Source organism: Portunus trituberculatus, chromosome 7, assembly GCF_017591435.1.
Source record: "Portunus trituberculatus isolate SZX2019 chromosome 7, ASM1759143v1, whole genome shotgun sequence".
In the NCBI taxonomy this organism is placed as follows: Eukaryota; Metazoa; Arthropoda; class Malacostraca; order Decapoda; family Portunidae; genus Portunus; species Portunus trituberculatus.
In genome coordinates this window covers 1,186,958-1,206,913 of record NC_059261.1, presented here as the reverse complement: position 1 = coordinate 1,206,913, position 19,956 = coordinate 1,186,958, and the positions used below count along the sequence as shown (strand labels likewise).

Sequence of the window (19,956 nt, the reverse complement as noted above, 5' to 3'; positions counted from 1 at the left end):
TTCTCCACCTCGAAGACCGTAGCCGTGCATTTTTGTTGCAACCGTGGTGTACATCCAGATCCTGATTTATATTTAGCCAATAGACGCCTCTCATGTGTGGAGGCCACTCGATATCTTGGCCTATTGTTTGACAACCGTCTTACTTGGGTTTCCCATTTCCGTTCTCTTAAAGCGTTTTGCAGGACAGCACTATCCCTTCTTCGGGTTTTAAGTCACACCTCTTGGGGTGCGGACAGGGACATTCTGCTGCTTCTTCACAGAACACTTATACTTCCCAAGCTGGAATACGGCTGTGAGATCTACTCATCCGCAACGGATGCACAGCTACGCGTGCTTGACTCCGTGCATCATGCTGGGGTCCCCTTGGTTATGGGTGCATTTCCGACATCTCCAATACCTAGCCTATTAGTGGATGCTGGATTCTGGCCGCTCGACCTTCGGCGTCAGTCTTCGATGCTCCGGTGTTGGTTTCGCACCCACCGTCTTCCTTTTGGCCTTTGAGTGACAAACCTTATGATGGACTTGTCTATCGATCTCACTCCTGTCTACTCTTTCCGGCTCCCACGAGTTGGTTATTGGCAGCTTCCGGTTGTCTCAATATGCCCTCCTGCCATGGATGGTAAGAAGGATTTTCTACCAACTTTGTCCAACACACGGTTTTTAGAACACTTTTCTTCCCATTCTGATGATATCCCTGTTTTTACTGATGGTTCCAAATCTGACGCAGGCGTCGGGTTTTTATCGGTCTGGCAGTTTTCCTTCAGTGGCATCCGTTTTTACTGCGGAGCTGTCTGCCATAGTCCTAGCTTTACAGATAATTTTTACTCTCCCGATTTCGTCTTTTACAATTTTTAGTGACACTCGCAGTGCTCTTACTGCTCTCTCTTCTTTTATTTCCCTTCACCCATTGGTTTTTATCAGCCCTGGAGTGGCTCTATCTACTCACCAGAAGAGGATATTGTGTTGGGTTCTGTTGGGTCCCTGGTCACGTAGGTGTTCCCGGGAATGAACACGCAGATCGCCTCGCTAAAGAGGCAGCAAGTTGTGCTCCATCTGCTGCCCCTGTTCCGTTTCGAGACCTATTTCATTATATTCGTGTGGCGATTGCAGCAATTTGGCAGAGGAGATGACTAACGGAGGTCTTCAACCTCGAAAATGGGAGAGATCACTACATCCACTCTCCCTCAGTGGACATACACCCATGTCCGGGATCGCCGTGCACAAACTTTATTAGCGCGACTGCGCATAGGTCACACGTACCTTACACAAAGGTACCTGTTGACCAGGGACCCTCAACCTTACTGTGATGACTGCCTGGTGCTGCTCACTGTGCGGCATCTTCTGGTAGAGTGCCCTAGTTTGATCGAGTTACGACACCGTTACCTCTACCGGTGTCGTGGTAGAGATAGCGGTGTCTGCTATCTCTCAAAGGTACTTGGTCCAGCATGTCTGGCCCCAGACCATGACGTTTACAGGCACCTGGGAGAAGCTGGGCTCCTCCCCAAAGTGTGAATTTGATTTCTTTTTATTATATGTATTTTTATTGTTTTATCTAACTATTGTAATTTTAGTATTTTTAGTTGCCTTTTATATTATTGTTTTTAATTGTTTTGAATTCTTCGTCAATATTGTCTTAATTAAAACTTTGTAGAGGCTCTATATGACCTCTGTAGTTGCGGCGCCTAAAATTAAATCCATCCATCCATCCATCCCAGTACTGAAAGGTTAAATGTCCCAGTACTGAAAGCTTAAGTGTCCCAGTACTGAAAGCTTAAGTGTCCAGGTATTGAAAGGTTAAATGTCCCAGTACTGAAAGCTTAAGTGTGCCAGTACTGTAAGGTTAAGTGTCCCAGTGTCCCAGTACTGAAAGGTTAAGTGTCCCAGCGTCCCAGTACTGAAAGGTTAAATGTCCCAGTGTCCCAGTACTGAAAGGTTAAGTGTCCCAGTGTCCCAGTACTGAAAGGTTAAGTGTGCCAGTGTCCCAGTATTGAAAGGTTAAATGTCCCAGTGTCCCAGTACTGAAAGGTTAAGTGTCCAGTGTCCCAGTACTGAAAGGTTAAATGTCCCAGTGTCCCAGTACTGAAAGGTTAAGTGTCCCAGTGTCCAAATACTGAAAGGTTAAGTGTCCCAGTGTCCCAGTACTGAAAGGTTAAGTGTCCCAGTGTCCAAGTACTGAAAGGTTAAGTGTCCCAGTGTCCCAGTACTGAAAGGTTAAGTGTCCCAGTGTCCCAGTACTGAAAGGTTAAGCGTCCCAGTGTCCAAGTACTGAAAGGTTAAGTGTCCCAGTGTCCCAGTACTGAAAGGTTAAGTGTCCCAGTGTCCCAGTACTAAAAGGTTAAGTGTCCCAGTGTCCAAATACTGAAAGGTTAAGTGTCCCAGTGTCCCAGTACTGAAAGGTTAAGTGTCCCAGTGTCCAAGTACTGAAAGGTTAAGTGTCCCAGTGTCCCAGTACTGAAAGGTTAAGTGTCCCAGTGTCCCAGTACTGAAAGGTTAAGCGTCCCAGTGTCCAAGTACTGAAAGGTTAAGTGTCCCAGTGTCCCAGTACTGAAAGGTTAAGTGTCCCAGTGTCCCAGTACTAAAAGGTTAAGTGTCCCAGTGTCCAAATACTGAAAGGTTAAGTGTCCCAGTGTCCCAGTACTGAAAGGTTAAACAAACCCAAACAAACCCAGTTTCGCCACCTAGTTAGCCTTTTCTGGTGTATATACATACTTATACTGCCTCATAAACATATCCACACCATGGTTGTAGGCACCAGAAAAAATCCCACAAACAATGAAAGCCCAGGGGCTGCCGGCCTGGCAGTGCAGGGTCAGGGGGCCGCTGGCCTGGCAGTGCAGGGTCAGGAGACTGCTGGGTCAAACCAAGCAGTGACCACACACACCAACAAACCACTATAATGGACTTGATTTCTGGCGACCTCGAAACTCTCTCTCAGGAAAGCAAAGCAGTAGTGAGCATTATTGTCAAAGCCCTGACATTAACCATGCAAGAAAAAGACCAGACAATACACACACTGCAGAGTAAAGTTTCCTCTCTAGAAAGCAAAGTCAACAAACTTGAAGACCAATTAGATGACATTGATCAATATGAGAGGAGGGACACAATCATAATTAGTGGTCCGGCACTCCCCAATGAACATCAAATGGAAAATACAACAGACCTAACAGTAAAAACCATCAAAGACAATCTGAATATCAACATAGAACACAAAGACATAAATGTCTCACATAGACTGGGCTCCAAACACCAAAACAAAACCAGACCTCTAATTGTAAAACTCCTGAACAGATCTAAGAAAGCTGAGATCATGGAGGCCTGTGTAACAGTCAAACCTAACCTCTACATAAATGAGAGCCTCACACCTAAACGCCGCACCATATACACCACAATCCTAGATATCAGGAAAAAAAACCGTAGTCTCTTTCAACAGTGCTACACAAGAGATGGGAGGATCTTCATAAAACTAAAAAACTCCAACCAAAAACACTCCATCACAAATGAACACTCCCTGAACACCTTCCTGAACAAATTCCCCATCCTTACACAAGCATAAAGATGCTTATAACACACAAGTCTAAGTCCTGTTCACAAATTTTTGCCTTTTATGTACACCTACATGAGCCATCTCACCTGACAAGCCATCCAAGAAATATATATATCTTTTTCCCTTTATCTATTTCACTTTTTCACTCTCATGTCTTTTCGTTGTTATTATTCTTACTCTAATACCTTTATTCCTGTATTACACTATTATTTATAAGTACCTTTATTACTATCAGTATTACTTTTAAAATAGTCTACCTACTAGTATTATTTTTATATTGTAGATATACCATTATTATTATTACTAATATTTTTATTAGTTATTATTTTTTATTACTTCTTTTGTATCATTTTACCATTACTATTATTACCACTATTGTTACTACCTATATTTAATAGCTATTCTTGTACTACAGTAGTAATAGCATTATTCTAATTTAACTCATGAATGTAAACAATTTAAATCTTTTCCATACACTTTTAATGACCTAGCAGAGGATAGTAGCCACTCAAATGATCATGACATTGATATAATAAATTCTATGTATGAATCCATAAACATAAATGATATTTGCAAATACCATGATCTCAACTCATACCTATCAACAATTCCTACAAACTGCCATGACTACATAAATGTACTCCATATAAATGCTCGCTCCTTAAACAAAAACTATGACCTAGTGATCTCCCTCATGAAATCTCTACCTAAACTGCCTGACGTGCTGTGTGTCAGTGAAACCTGGCTAACCTCCACTAATGAACACCTTCATGACATTGATGGATTCACTGGACACCACATACATAGACCTGAAGGCTCAATAGGAGGAGGAGTATCTATCTATGTTAAAAATATTCTGCAAAGTACAAAAATTAATGAATTCTGCATTTGTGATCCTAATGCAGAAATATGTAGTGTTAAAATAACCCTCGCAAATACTTACTTTAATGTTACATGCCTTTACAGACCTCACAGCAAATATACAAATGTTAATGAATTCAACACATATATTGATAACCTTCTCTCAAAAGATTTTTTCAGAAATAACAAAATATTCTCTTGGGTGACTTCAATATAAATCTCCTAGAACATGAAACACACCCTCCTACCAACACTTTCATCACAACAATGCAATCAAACAATTACTTCCCTCAAATATCTCGCCCTACTCGATTCCCAGACACAAATACAACTGCCTCTCCTTCTTTATTAGATCAAATCTGGAGAAATTTTCATGTATCTTCTTCATCTGGCATACTTCACTTTCCCCTCAGTGATCACCTTCCTATTTTTATCAACATACCAATTCTGACTCAATCTCCTAGTGACATAATCAAGATAACTTTCAGATTACACAATGCTGCCAATAGAATAAAATTCACAGAGAAACTTTCACAAACAGACTGGAACATGTATCTCACTGCAAATGATATAGATTCCAACTGTAACCTTTTCCTTGACAAACTATACAACCTGTATTACTCTAGTTTTCCCAAATTAACAAAAACAATAACCTCCAAAAGACTGCAGAAGCCCTGGATTACTCAGAGTATTATTAACTGTACTAAACACAAATTCTACCTATACAAACAATACAAGCTAGGTAACATTCCCCTTGAATACTATAAAGAATATAGAAACTATTTAAATGCTTTAATAAAAGGAGTTAAATCAAATTATTACCAACAACAGTTCACCAATTTCAGAAACAATACCAAAAAGGTTTGGGAAATAATTAAAGACATAGAAAACACTAAGGGGAAACAAAATACATCCCTGACAACAGTATGCCACAACGATACACAATACACCAACCCACAGGACATAGCAAATGCCTTCAACACCTACTTTTCTCAGATTGCTCCAGAGCTTAGTAACAAACTGCCTAGAGCCCAAGGTTCACACCTAACTTACCTACAAGGCAACTTTCCACACTCCATGTGTATCCCTCTTGTTACAGTTAATGACATAATGAAAGCTATATCAACCCTCAAAAATAAAAAATGTAATGTAGATGAGATACCTGTCAAAATCATCAAGGAAAATAAAGAATTACTCTGTGAACCACTTTCTAAATTATTTAATGCTTCAATTAATAAGGGAGTTTTTCCAAGACACTTTAAAGTAGCAAAAATAATCCCTATACACAAATCTGGAAGCAAAACAAATATTTCTAACTACCGCCCAATATCCATTCTTTCTGTTTTCTCTAAAATTTTTGAACAACTAATGAAAGAAACACTCTTAGACTACCTTAATAAAAACAAAATCATTAGTAATAGCCAGTTTGGTTTTCGTCCGGGGCTAAACACCTTTGATGCCATTAATAAATTTACCTCTGACCTATACTCTGCCCTAGATGACCATAAATCTATCATCTCTATTTTCATTGACTTTAGCAAAGCATTTGACACAGTCCAGCACAACATCCTTCTAGATAAATTACACCACTATGGCATTAGAGGATGTGTTCACAAATGGTTCGAGTCGTATTTGTCAAACAGATCTCACTATACTTCATTTAACAAAGCCACCTCCAGCATCAAATCCATACACCTGGGCGTACCGCAAGGAAGTATTCTGGGGCCTATACTATTCCTACTATATATTAATGACATGAGCAGTTTTTCTACTACCCTTAACACTATACAATTTGCTGATGACTCTACTTTATACATGCAAGGTGACAATCCCACTGATCTCATTCATAAAGCTAACTTAGAACTTGTAAAATTTTCTGAATGGTGCCTAGCAAATCGTCTCACTGTTAATACATCAAAACTTACTTCATGTTGTTTACAAACACTATAATGAAATACCAACCATTACCCAGACTTACTGTATTAAATGAGGACATATTACAAGTGTACAAAATAAAGTTTCTTGGTATTACGTTTGACAAATATCTTACTTTTAAGTACCACATATCTAATTTATGCATTAAACTTTCCGTTCCATTGCACTTCTTGTAAGAGCCAAAAACCTGGTTCCTAGTGAAATCTTAAAAGTCATGTATTATGCCCATGTATACCCATTTCTGACTTATTGTAATCCTATTTGGTCAACCACTTATCCTTGTCATCTCTATAATTTGAATATTCTCCATAAGAAAATAATAAGAATAATAACCAACAGTGAATTCCTAGCACACACACCTCCACTATTTAAATCAATGAATATCTTGCAACTCTCTGACTTGTCCAAACTCTTTATTGCCACTCACATGTTCAAACACTTAAAAAATAACCACACGCCTGCAACGCTATCGCATCGCTATTCTACCCGAAACAACCACACTTTAAATGTTCCTCGACACAATTTAACCACTTTTAGACAATCATTGATGTACAAAGGTCCTACAATTTGGAATACACTACCACAATGTGTTAAAGAATGTAACAGTGTATCAACTTTCAAAAATAAACTGAAACAAATGTTCTTATCTATGTACTGACAACAATTCATAATTTTGCTATATGTAAATCCATCACAAATTCTCCTAATACTGATATCCTTGTTTTGCTATGTCTAGTGTCACATTTTATTACTATTGTTTTTATTATTATTATTTTATTATAAATAGTATTATTATTATTGTATATGTTATTAGAACTATTACTATTATCTTTGTCATTGTCATTGCCATTATTATTACTACTATAATCTTTATTGTTTTACTGTCATTATTTAGTTATCCTCACTATTTGTGTTACCATCAGGATCTATATTATTTTCTTTTTTTTTATGATTTCTTTTGCTGCTGCTGTATCTGCTGTTGCTGTTTCTTTTTTTGTATTATCTCATTATGTTAGTTCCTAAATAGTATTCTCATATGTATGTACAGAGTATATTATAGCAAATCGTATTTGTGATCTCATAGTTTAGTATAACTTATAGTATAGTTCTTGTGCAATATTTCCTTGTAATTACACTCTCCCCACTTCTTAGTTTAATTATTTTTAGTTCTTACTTTGTTTTATGTTTTTTTGCACACTTTGTTAGTTATTAAGATCTTGCCCAAAAAGCTATGCTTAATATGGGCCTTCTGCCAGTGTATACTTGTATACAGGTAGATATAATAAAGTGTTTAAAGTGTTTAAAGTGTTTAAAGAATAACACACACACACACACACACACACACACACAGTAGCAGCGGCCGAGGAAGGACGTGCATGGGACAGCTCCTTGATTTACCATTAGCAGTCCTACCGACCCTACAATGGCCGGGCAGTCTGTTAGCTCAAGTTTGGAACAGCTGGTAAAGGAAAAAGTGGAAGAAGAGCTTGTAAACCTAACAACCGAAGGGAGGGAGCCTATCAAGGGAACCAAAACTGTTAAGGAAGTCGTTGCTGCCATCATGCCCGGAATTGCCAGCATTATATCGGTGGCTGTCACAACTGCAGTTTCTACGGCAGTGAAAGATATAACCAACACGTTATCACTCAACACGCAAACAATCAACCTGGAACATCGCTACGAAAACGACCGTCTGGAGCAGTATACACGGAAAGACAACCTGCGTATATTTGGTATTGAGGAAGAACCGGACGAGGACGAGGATATTTTACAAGCAAAGGTTATCGAAGTTGCTGCTGATGTAGGAGTGAAATTAGAAGCAGATGATATATCCATTGCTCACCGGTTGGGGAAGGTTGGTGACAGAAGCAGGCCTGTGATAGTACGTTTCTGCCACAGAAAGAAAAGGAACGCAGTGGTGAAAAACAAGAAAGAGCTTAAGAAGAAACAGAAGAAAATCTACATCAATGAAGATCTGACACCACTGAGATCTACGCTCATGAAGATGGTAAAGGAACAAGAGGCTGTAAGGAACGTCACTACTCGGGATGGTAAGATACTGGCATGGCTCAAGGACAAGGAGAGACCCGTCGAGATTACAACACCAGACGATCTCTTCAAAGTGGGAATCGAATCTCCGGATTGGAAGCGCCTAAGATTGGACCACCTCGTTAAGTAACAAGTAGCAGGAGTACAGCACTATCCAAGGGCAACCCACTACTCTGCAATCAACACCGTAAGTCAGCAAAAAAATTCAACACAAATAACGCCTACATATACTCTAACACAGATACATAACAATATAAACTACGCAGTGATAAACAACCCAACACCACAGCGACACTCTATAACTGCACACGCAAACACAAGTTCAAAACAAGCACACAGTGATCCACAAGTTTTAACACACACTCAGAGTCCCACTACACAAGGACCTACGCTAACGACCACTCAAAGTTTGCGTATGAATATTTTGACAATTAACGTTTGTGGCTTAAAGTCCAAGCTATTAACGAAGGAATTTATGTTGTTTCTTGTGAATTATGATGTATTGTGCATGTGTGAAACCAGGTGTGATGACGCTGACATGAATAACGTTAGGAAAATAATGGTAAATAACGGGTTTGATATTGTGTATAAGAACAGAAGTGCTCTAACTAGATATAAATCAGGAGGTCTTTTAATTGGTGTGAGAAACACTCTAAGTATAAAGTGGAAAGAAATTAAAAGTAGTGAGGAAACCTTATTATCTATCTGCGTAAACGGACAAGATCTTGGATTGGAAAAGAATTTATTTATTAGCTGTATTTACATACCACCAAGCCACTCACGGTATGCTAAGAGAGAACATTTTAATGAACTTGATGAGTTTTTTCTGTCTCATTCAGATTGTTTTCACGTTGTCAGTGGGGACTTTAACGCACATACTGGTATACTGTCAGATGTTGCTGATATAACTGAGGACGATATATTGCCAGTAGTTGATGTCAACGCTGTGTTAAGTGCTGCAGGATGTTTAATGAGTAGGAGTAATAAAGACAATACCCCTGACAGAAGTTCCTACGGTAAGAGATTAGTAGAAGTATGTAAAAACAATAACGCCGTTATTTTTAATGGAAGGGTTGGCAATGACTTGGGAATTGGTGAATATACTACCACATACAATACAAGTATTGATTATGTTATAGGTAGTTGCAATGTTGTGAAACATGTTAAAAATTTTGAGGTATTGGATTTTGAGCCATTGTTTTCGGATGTGCATTGTGGTTTGCAGACGGTGCTAGAATTTGCATGTGTGGTAAGACAGACAACGAGAGAGAGTAATAAAGAGGAGGAAATAGTGAGAGCAAGACCAGGTAAATGGAGTCATGAGAGAAAAGAGGAATATGTGAGTCATGTGGATGTCAGTAGAGTGCATGAACTACTTCATACAGTTGACGTTTTATCTGTGGATGACATAACACACCAATTACAATTAGTACTTGTAGAACCTGCTATGAAGGTATTTCCCCACAAAAGTAAAAGTAAATACATTAAAAAGAGCAATAACACCAATATGAACGGTTATGATAAACAGTGTTATAATGCCAGAAAGCAATACCACAAAGCTAAGAACAAGCACAATAAACAAAAAAAATCCTGTCACGTAGAGTATTATGAGAAAGAAAGTAAAAACTACAAAAAAGAAATAAGGGTGAAAAATAAAGAAAATTCCATTGTTGTGAAAAAATTGAGAGAAAACAAAAGCAAAGATCCAAAATCATACTGACAAATATTAAAAGGTGAACAAGGAGGAAACAAGGAGAGTGAACTTAATCTTGAGATATTTTACGACCACTTTAAAGCATTATTAACTATTGATAACGAGGGAAATGACACCATTGACTATGAAATTAACCAAGAGAGGAATGTGCCCATATTGAACAACCCTATTACGTCTGAAGAGATAAAACATGCATCAATAAGTTGGAAAATAACAAATCACCAGGTTCTGACAATATCATCAATGAATATATTAAAAGTACTCAAGACCTATTATCCCTCTTTATGTTAAGATGTTTAATAAAATATTGGATGAAGGAGTCTTCCCAATGGAGTGGACCATTGGAGTAATAATACCATTATACAAAAACAAGGGAGACGTCAGAGACGCAAATAACTACCGGGAATTACCTTGTTAAGCTGTATGGGAAAGTTATTTACATCCATCTTGAACAATCGTTTGAATCAGTATTCTGAAGCGAACCACATCATCAATGAAACACAGGCAGGATTTAGACAAGGATATTCAACCCTGGATCATATGTATTTGCTCAAATGTATTATTGATTTGTTTAAATGGAAAAAGAAAAATTATTTTGCTTGTTCGTAGATTATAAGAAGGCGTTTGATATGGTGTGGAGGGAAGCATTATGGTTTAAGCTGGTTAGAGATAATGTTAATGGTAAATTGTTACATGTTGTTAAGAGTATGTATAAAATGTTAGATCTTGTGTGATGGTGAATCAAAATTGTCGGACACATTTTCGTGTACTATGGGGGTAAGGCAGGAGAAAATTTGTCACCATTGTTATTTGCTTTTTATATTAATGACTTGCAGGACAAACTTCTTGAACTTAATTGTAAATATTTAGATTTTGATAACGAATTTCTTAATATCTATTTGAAATTATTTGTGCTAATGTACGCAGATGATACAGTATTGCTATGTGATAGTGAAGTGAATATGAAACAGGCGCTAACATCTTTGCATAATTATTGTCTAGATTGGAAGTTAAAGGTTAACTGTGACAAAACCAAAATTGTTGTATTTAGTAGAGGACAGGTACAAACAAGTAATTATAATTTTCAATTAGGGAGTGAGACTATTCAGGTTGTTAACGAGTACAAATATTTGGGTGTCTTGTTTAACCACAATGGTAGATTCAGGAAAGGGGAGTTGGCTCTTAAGGAACAGGCAACCAGGGCTCTGTATTCCATCATTGGTACTTCACGTAAATATGACTTGCCAGTTGATATTCAAATAGAACTGTTTAAAACGATGGTTGTACCTGTACTTACATATGGCTGTGAAATATGGGGTGATTGTACTATAAGGGAAATAGAATTACTACATATGAAGTTTTTGAAGCACGTTTTGTATGTACATAGATACACCAGCACAGACATGGTATACGGTGAACTAGGGGTTTACCCTCTTGATATAACTATTAAGTGTAAGATGATAAGTTATTGGTCTAGGTTAGTGACGGGAAAGAACACTAAATTAAGTTATATAATGTATAATTGCTTATTACAGTTATATACGAGCGGTCTGTATTTGTCACCATGGATAGAATACATCAAAAATATTTGTATAGAGTGTGGAATGTCATGGGTGTGGATGGCGCAGACAGTTAGTAACCCTAAATGGTTCAGAAAAGCGATTGAACAAAAATTAAAAGACTTATGGATAAACAAGTGGTACGAAAACATATCAAATAAAGGTATTTGTAATACTTACAAATTATATAAAGAAATTTATGGAATTGAAGAATACCTGCTTAAACTTAATAAAAATAATCGTATAAGTTTGTCAAAGCTTCGCACGGAAATAATAAATTACCAATCATTGTTGGTAGATATAATCAAACAGACAGAGAGGTGCGTTATTGTACTAAATGTAATAATGAATTGATAGGGATGAATACCATGCTTTGTTCATTTGTCAAAATCAAGAAATTCTTCAATTGAGAAATAGATACATACCCGAATATTATAGATTGCAACCAAATAATTTTAAATTTGTCAAGCTGATGCAAAGTGGTAATGTAAACTTGTTAATAAATCTGGCACAGTTTATTAATGCATTGTTGCGAATGTTTAGGTGATACATAAGATTATGTACATATTGATGGGCTGTGCTCCATACTTTGTAAAAAAGTCTGAGCAATAAATATATTTCTTTCTTTCTTTCTTTCTTTCACACACACACACACTGAGTCGAGGGAAGCAGAGATGGTTGGATTACAAGAAATAATTAAAGATCAGTTGAAGGAAGACAAAAAAGAAAGGTCCAAGGAGCTGGTTAATGTTATGAAGAATAAGGAAACATTGATAAGAGAAATAGCAGAAAAGAAGAAGAGTGTGTTAATATTTGGGATGAAAGAACAAAATATAACATATAAGCCTAAGAGAATTAAAGAAGAATTAAAAACGGTAAGAGATCTGTTCAAAAATCTAAATGATGATGAAAAAAAAAAGACCTACAAGAAGAAGTGGAAGAGATCCATAAACTGGGTCCGTATAAGAAGGGAGTAAGGAGACCGATTAAAGTAGTACTGAAGTCACAACAATCTGCGGAGGATATCTTATATAGAACATCAAAATTAAGAGAGGTAGAAGATTGTAAAGAGGTGTACGTAAGAAAAAATAGAAATGAGGAAGAGAGGAGAAGATATAAGGAATTGTTGGAAGAGGCGAGAAGGAAAAATGACGAACGGTCTGAAGAGGAAAAAGAAAAGTTTTTTTTGGAGAGTTATAGGAGAGAGAGTCAGAAAGTGGTATGTGGAGAGAAGGAATGCGGAGGAACCCCTAGAGGGAGCAGTGGGTGGACTGTAATGTATACTAATATAGATGGGATACTGTCAAGTAGATTGGAATTGCAAGACTATATGATGGTGGAGAAGCCTGATATAGTGTGTTTGACTGAGACAAAATTACATGAAAAAACAAAGGTAAATTTGGATAATAAATATAATATATGGAGAAAGGATAGAGAGGGTAAAGGTGGAGGAGGAGTTATGATTATGACGAAGGAGATAAATGTGGATAAGGTTTGGTATGGGAAGAACAACGCAGAAGTGATAAGCATAAGGTTAAAAAGTGATGGAAAAGAATTAATAATCATGGTGACCTATGTACCTCCTAAAACAAATTCTTGGACATTAAGGGAATACGACAATATGATCAAGGATACTTTACAAAGTTTGGAAAGTGTATTAACTGGAAATAGAAAGGTGATACTAGTAGGAGATTTTAATTGTAAGGAGGTGGATTGGGAAAATCTAGTAAGTGGTGTTGGAGAGGAAGCATGGGGAGAGAGATTCCTTAATCTAATGATGGAAAATATGATGGAACAGAGGGTGAAAGAAAATACTAGATATAGAGGAGATGATGAACCGGCTAGACTGGATTTGGTGTTAACACGAGAAGTGTATCTATGTGGGGATATACAATACAAATGTCCATTGGGGAAGAGTGATCATATGGTTATGGAAATGTAGATGGCAATAACACAGCGAAGGAGAGATGAGACATACAGGAGTGGTAGATTGAATTATAGAAAGATGGACACAAAGTTTGAAAAATTATTTCAGAACATTAGATTGGGAGGAGATGTTACAAATCAGAGAAGTGCAAAAAAAATATGAGATTTTTATGAAATATTATACAGAAGGAGTTATGAAATTTGTACCAAAGTATAAACCGAGAGAGGAAGAAAGGATTGGTTTAATGCAACTTGTGTTAAGGCTAAAGAAAAGAGAGATGTGGCTTGGAAAAGATGGAAAAAGAGCAGGAATATACTAAATAAGGAGAATTATAGAGTGGCGAGAAATGAGTATGTGAGGGTAAGGAGGGAGGAAGAAAGAAAATTTGAAAAAGATATTGTAGACAAGAGTAAGGAACATCCAAAATTGTTTTACAGGTTCATAAATGGTAAACTTAAAAAGAGAGAGTCCATTGAAAGATTAAAAGGAGAGCAAGGGATAGTAGATGACCCTAAGAATATTGCAGAATTGCTAAATAATAGGTTTCAACAAGTATTTACTAAAGAAACAATGTTTGTAAAGCCTCAGAATGTAGAAGGAAATGTGCACATGGATGACATTAAGATACCTAAAAGGAGTTATATAAAATGTTGGAGGAACTTAAAGATGATAAAGCGATGGGACCAGATGAAGTTTCAGGCAAATTATTGAAGGAATGTAGAGAAGAATTGATAGATCCATTATATGATATTATAAGGTGCTCATTAGAAACAGGGAAGTACCGGTAGAGTGGAAAAGAGCTGAAGTGGTGCCCATTTATAAGGGAGGCAGTAAGGAAGAGCCTCTTAACTATAGACCTGTGTCTTTAACAAGTGTGGTCGGTAAGATTTGTGAGAGGGTGATAAAGAAATATTGGATACGGTTCCTGGAGGATCATAAGTTATTATCGGATCATCAATTTGGCTTTAGGAAAGGGAGGTCATGTGTAACAAATCTACTGAGCTTTTATTCAAGAGTGGTTGACAAAATACAAGAGAGAGAGGGATGGATGGACTGTGTATATTTGGATTTAAAAAAAAGCTTTTGACAAGGTACCTCACATGAGACTGCTATGGAAATTAGAGATTTATGGAGGACTGAAGGGAAAAGTGTTAAAGTGGATGGAAAACTACTTGAGATGGAGGGAGATGAGAACGGTAATAAGGGATGCAAAATCGGACTGGTTGGTGGTGGAGAGTGGAGTCCCACAAGGTTCAGTGCTGGCACCAATACTTTTCCTTGTCTATATTAATGATATGCCAGAGGGAGTAAACAGTTATATTAATTTGTTTGCGGATGATGTGAAGTTGTGTAGGTGTGTGAAGAGTGAAGAAGATTGTGAAATTTTACAGGCAGATCTGGATAGGATTTGGGAGTGGAGCAAGAGGTGGGAGATGGAATTTAATCTGAGCAAAAGTCATGTGATGGAGATGGGGAAGAGTGGAAGACGGCCAAGAGGGTCATATAAGATGGGTGAAGAAGTAGTGTTGAAAAAGGTGGAAAAGGAAAAGGATTTGGGAGTGATAATACAAGACCATGGGCAGTTTGAGGCTCATATTGACAAGATGTTTGGAGAAACATATAATTTGATTAGAAATATTGGATTAGCCTTTCATTATATGGATAAAGATATGATGAAGAAATTAATTAGTACGGTAATTAGACCAAGATTGGAATATGCTGGAGTGGTTTGGTCCCTTATAAAAAGAAGCATATAAGGAAGTTGGAGAGATTGCAGAGAATGGCAACAAAAATGGTTCCGGAATTGGCAGAAATGACCTATGAGGAGAGATTAAAAGAAATGAATTTGCTTACCTTGGAACAAAGAAGAGAAAGAGGAGATTTAATACAGGTTTATAAACTGTTGAACGGTCTGGATGAAGTGGATAATGAGCAAATGATGTTGAGAGAGGAAAATTTAAATAGATCTACGAGATCGCATAGTAAAAAGTTAGTCAAGGGAATATGCTTGAAGGATGTGAAGAAATATAGTTTCCCACAAAGATGTGTGAAGGTGTGGAAAAGTTTGAGTGAGGAGGTGGTGTCAGCGAGGAGTGTGCATAGTTTTAAAGGAAAGTTGGATGTGTGTAGATATGGAGACGGGGCCACACGAGTATGATACCCAGGCCCGGTAAAATTACAACTAGGTGAATACAACTAGATGAATACAGACACACGAAAAAAAATACGAATGGCAAAGTAAAATGAACAAGTGAACAAATACAACCAAACAAACCTCATAACTGAATGAGCGAATAATACCAAGAATAAAACATAAATAAGAAAAGAATTACAATGACCACAACTTCCTCCTTTCCCTCAAAAAAAAAAAAAAAAAAAAAACAGGAAAACAAACTAACCTTGCCATGAAGTCTGAACTGAGGTCGACGATGCCTGTTGCGTTGACCGGCTGGCGGAGCACCGGGGCGTCGCTATTGAACACTACCATGGATGGCTCCCACAAACCCGTCCACGCCAGGAACGACAAGAAACGGTTCCACATCCTGCTTGTTGCTGTGCTGGGGAGAGAAAAGAGTCTGTAGTGACTTCGAAAAGACTACAGAGATGATTAGCAGGGTTTTTTCAAGTGTGTTTCTCCGGTTAATAATGTAGGAACCTTGTCCACGCCAGGATCGACAAGAAACAGTTCCCCATCCTGCTCATTGCTGCGCTGGGGAGAGAAAAGAGTCCGTAGTGACTTCGCTCTCCCACCACGACTATTATCCAAGGCTATAGAGATAATTAGCAGGGTATTTCAGGGATGTTTCTTCGGTTAATAATGTAGAAACCTTGGCAATTTGCCTATAGAACTGTAAACACACCTTAGGAAACGCTCTTCTCTCCCATTGGAATGTTTTTCAAGGCCATCAAGATGATTAGCGGGGATTTCAGGAGTGTTTCTTTGGTTAATAATGTAGAAATCTCGTCACTCTGTCTTTAGAACCATAAAACACCTTAAAAAACGCTCTTCTCTCTCTCTCTCTCTCTCTCTCTCTCTCTCTCTCTCTCTCTCTCTCTCTCTCTCTCTCTCTCTCCACGAATGTTTTTCAAGGCCACAAAAATGATTAGCGGGTTTTCAAGACTATATCTTCAGTTAATAGTGTAGAAATCTTGTCACTCTGCCTCTAGAACCGGAAAAATACCTTAAAGAAAAACTCGTGGTGTAAATTTGAATAAAGCTTTTTGAAATAGTGGCGGTGAAGCACAGAAGTATATGAGAATACGAGCCAAGGTGTGTGAGTTATTAATCCTTGTTGTCTTCCTTCCCAATTGTTCATATTAATTATTATAGGACGATAATAAAAAGAATAAAAAAGAGGAGGCTAATCGCTGACAAACTGCCATCATAAAACGCTCTCTCTCTCTCTCTCTCTCTCTCTTTATGACAATTTTCGAAGGCCACAGAGATGACTAGCTGGGTTCTCAAGAGTGTTTCTCCCTTTTCAATAATAAAGAGCTCATATTAATCTTTCACTAGAACCGCATAAAGTCTTAATAACTCGTGTAACTTCAACTACAGTCTTCTGAAGGTAGTTTGTTTCTCCTCTTAGATAGAGAACTTGTTAATCTTCCACCAAAACCGCTTAAACCAGCGTTTCCCAACCTGGGGTGCTAGCACCAGGGTTGGAGAAATTACAATTCAAAATCTTTATTACAATTACAATTACATTATTAAAACTTTAAATTGCAATTATAATTACAATTACTCATGTGAATTTCAATTACAATTACAATTACTACAAGAGACTGTCAATTATAATTCCAATTATAATTACCTAGCTTCCAATAGTAAGCTTTGGTTGAAAAGAAAAGCATTAGTATCGTACTGTTGTTATTCATTGAAAAATTACAACACTACTTTGCAACATAACTAAATTAAGAATTTCCTGTGATTAAAGGTATTTCCTCCTTTAAATAAACAGCAGTGCAATAAACTATGTAAATAGGAATAAAGACTGATTTAGGATTTAATTCTTGTAGTTTTGAATACATAGATGAAAACAAATCTACTGACAGGCTTGTAAAAACTAAATTGCCATTTCATTTTTGAAAAAGTTGCAGGTGGTAGGATAACTTAATCTGAGCGGTTGCACTGGATGGTAGTCTTTTAAACAATTCACTGTTACACTTGGTCATTATCATTGATCTGAAAGAAGAGACCCCAAGTTGAGCTCTGTTTGCAGTAAAATAGTTTCCTGCAATGCTAAAAACTCGTTCAGATGGAGCTGATGTAGCAGTACACCACTCTAGGAGGCAATAAAATATGTACCAGTCCACCAAACAGGGAGAAGTGGACAAGTCTGATTCTCGTATAATACGTGGGTTGTCCAGTAAGAGTTGCCAACTTGCCATACTTCATCATATACAGTATTCACATATTTGCCACCATAGCAGTAAAAAACAAGGATTATCAGAATTTTAGTATAACTGACTTTTTTCACAATTACAATTAAATTACAATTACTTTATAATGTAATTAATTATAATTACAATTACTTCATTAAGTTCTACATCCAATTACAATTACAATTAAAATTACATACTTTAATGTAATTAATTACATTTCAATTAAATTAGAATTACAATTACTCCAACCCTGGCTAGCACCCGTTAGGGGACGCTGAAATCAATTATAAGGGGTGCTGGGAAGTGATGCACACGCTTCACTTTCTTCTATCCTTCTAATAACAAGATATTAGTTAGGGGTGCTGGACTGCTTAGACATGACAACAGGCCCTAGGGGTGCTATGTTCGGAAAAGGTTGGAAAACGCTGGTTTAAACAATCAGAAAAACTCGCGCAGCTTCAACTAGTGTTTTGATGGTAGTCTGGGAGCGTCGCATGAGAAGTTCAGAATATGGGCTGCGGTATGAAGATACGAATGGACGACGCCAGCACATCATTCTCCCCCACTGTCCTGTTTTGCCTCTAAGGCGGAGCGCTGATGTACGGTTACTTGTATGCTGATAAGCTTTCTTTTCCTACTTCTTATGTATCAGTGTGTGTGTGTGTGTGTGTGTGTGTGTGTTCTTTATTTTATCGATTCATGTTTTTTTCCCTTGTTTGTCAATTCAGAGTGACAATTCTGATTCTGTGACCATTATTCCTTTTTTCTTTATTTTCTTATTGTAGTCAGTGTTCGGGCACTCGTATGCAAATTTCAGTTTTCTCTTCTTTCCCATATGATTATTTCCAGGTATCTAGGTCGGCATCTTAAAGAAAGCCTTGTGTGTTACAATCTCTCTCTCTCTCTCTCTCTCTCTCTCTCTCTCTCTCTACATTATATATCTATATATCTAAAGTATCTTGCGCGCGCTGTGTGTGTGTGTGTGTGTGTGTGTGTATTTACCTATTTGTGTATTACAGGGCCCGAGCTAAGCTCTCTGTGTCCTGTCTCCTTGTCCATTCCTGTCATATCTCTCTTTCATCAGATTGACACACACCGCGTCAACGACATCACTGCTCAGTTTATTCCACTTATCAATGTTACGATGCGGGAAACTGTATTTTCTCACGTCATTTAGACAGATGTCTTTTATTAGCTTTTTTCCATGTCCTTGGAGATGATTACTTGTGGTCACCTTTATCAACTCTCTGTCCAGTATGTCAATCTTGTTCACCAATTTATATATAGTTATCATGTCTCCTCTTGTTCTTCTCTCTTCTAATGTGGTCAGCCCCAGCTTCCTCAGTCTTTCCTCATAGTCTAACTCCCTGAGTCCTGGTACCATCCTTGTTGCCAGCCTCTGTACCCTTTCCACCTTCTTCACATTTTTCTTCATATGCGGTGACCAGACACAAGCTGCATATTCTAACTAGAGTCTTATTAAGGTACATAATATCTTCTTCATCATTCCTTCATCTAGGTAGTGGAACGCAAGGCCAATATTTTGAAGCATGTTATATATTTTCCTAAAAATCTTGTTAATGTGTTTCTCCGGTGACAAAGTGTTTTGCACGGTTACTCCTAAGTTTCTCACGTCATTTAGACAGATGTCTTTTATTAGCTTTTTTCCATGTCCTTGGAGATGATTACTTGTGGTCACCTTTATCAACTCTCTGTCCAGTATGTCAATCTTGTTCACCAATTTATACATAGTTATCATGTCTCCTCTTGTTCTTCTCTCTTCTAATGTGGTCAGCCCCAGCTTCCTCAGTCTTTCCTCATAGTCTAACTCCCTGAGTCCTGGTACCATCCTTGTTGCCAGCCTCTGTACCCTTTCCACCTTCTTCACATTTTTCTTCATATGCGGTGACCAGACACAAGCTGCATATTCTAACTAGAGTCTTATTAAGGTACATAATATCTTCTTCATCATTCCTTCATC

At 37.6% G+C, this 19,956-nt stretch overlaps 1 protein-coding gene across 5 annotated transcripts in view; it reads right to left on the bottom strand.

Moving 5' to 3' along the window:
- Window positions 1-19,956, bottom strand: part of LOC123518930 — a 132,008-nt gene that overhangs the window by 86,718 nt on the left and 25,334 nt on the right. For 3 of the 5 annotated variants that reach the window (XM_045280005.1, XM_045280029.1, XM_045280013.1), the window contains one exon: window positions 15,989-16,147. In XM_045280005.1, coding sequence (XP_045135940.1) covers window positions 15,989-16,131 — 143 coding nt within the window. In that variant the 5' untranslated portion in view covers window positions 16,132-16,147. Of the gene's footprint in view, window positions 1-15,988; window positions 16,148-16,450; window positions 16,506-19,956 lie in introns of those variants that run through there. The other 2 variants (XM_045280024.1, XM_045280021.1) reach the window with 2 other exon arrangements.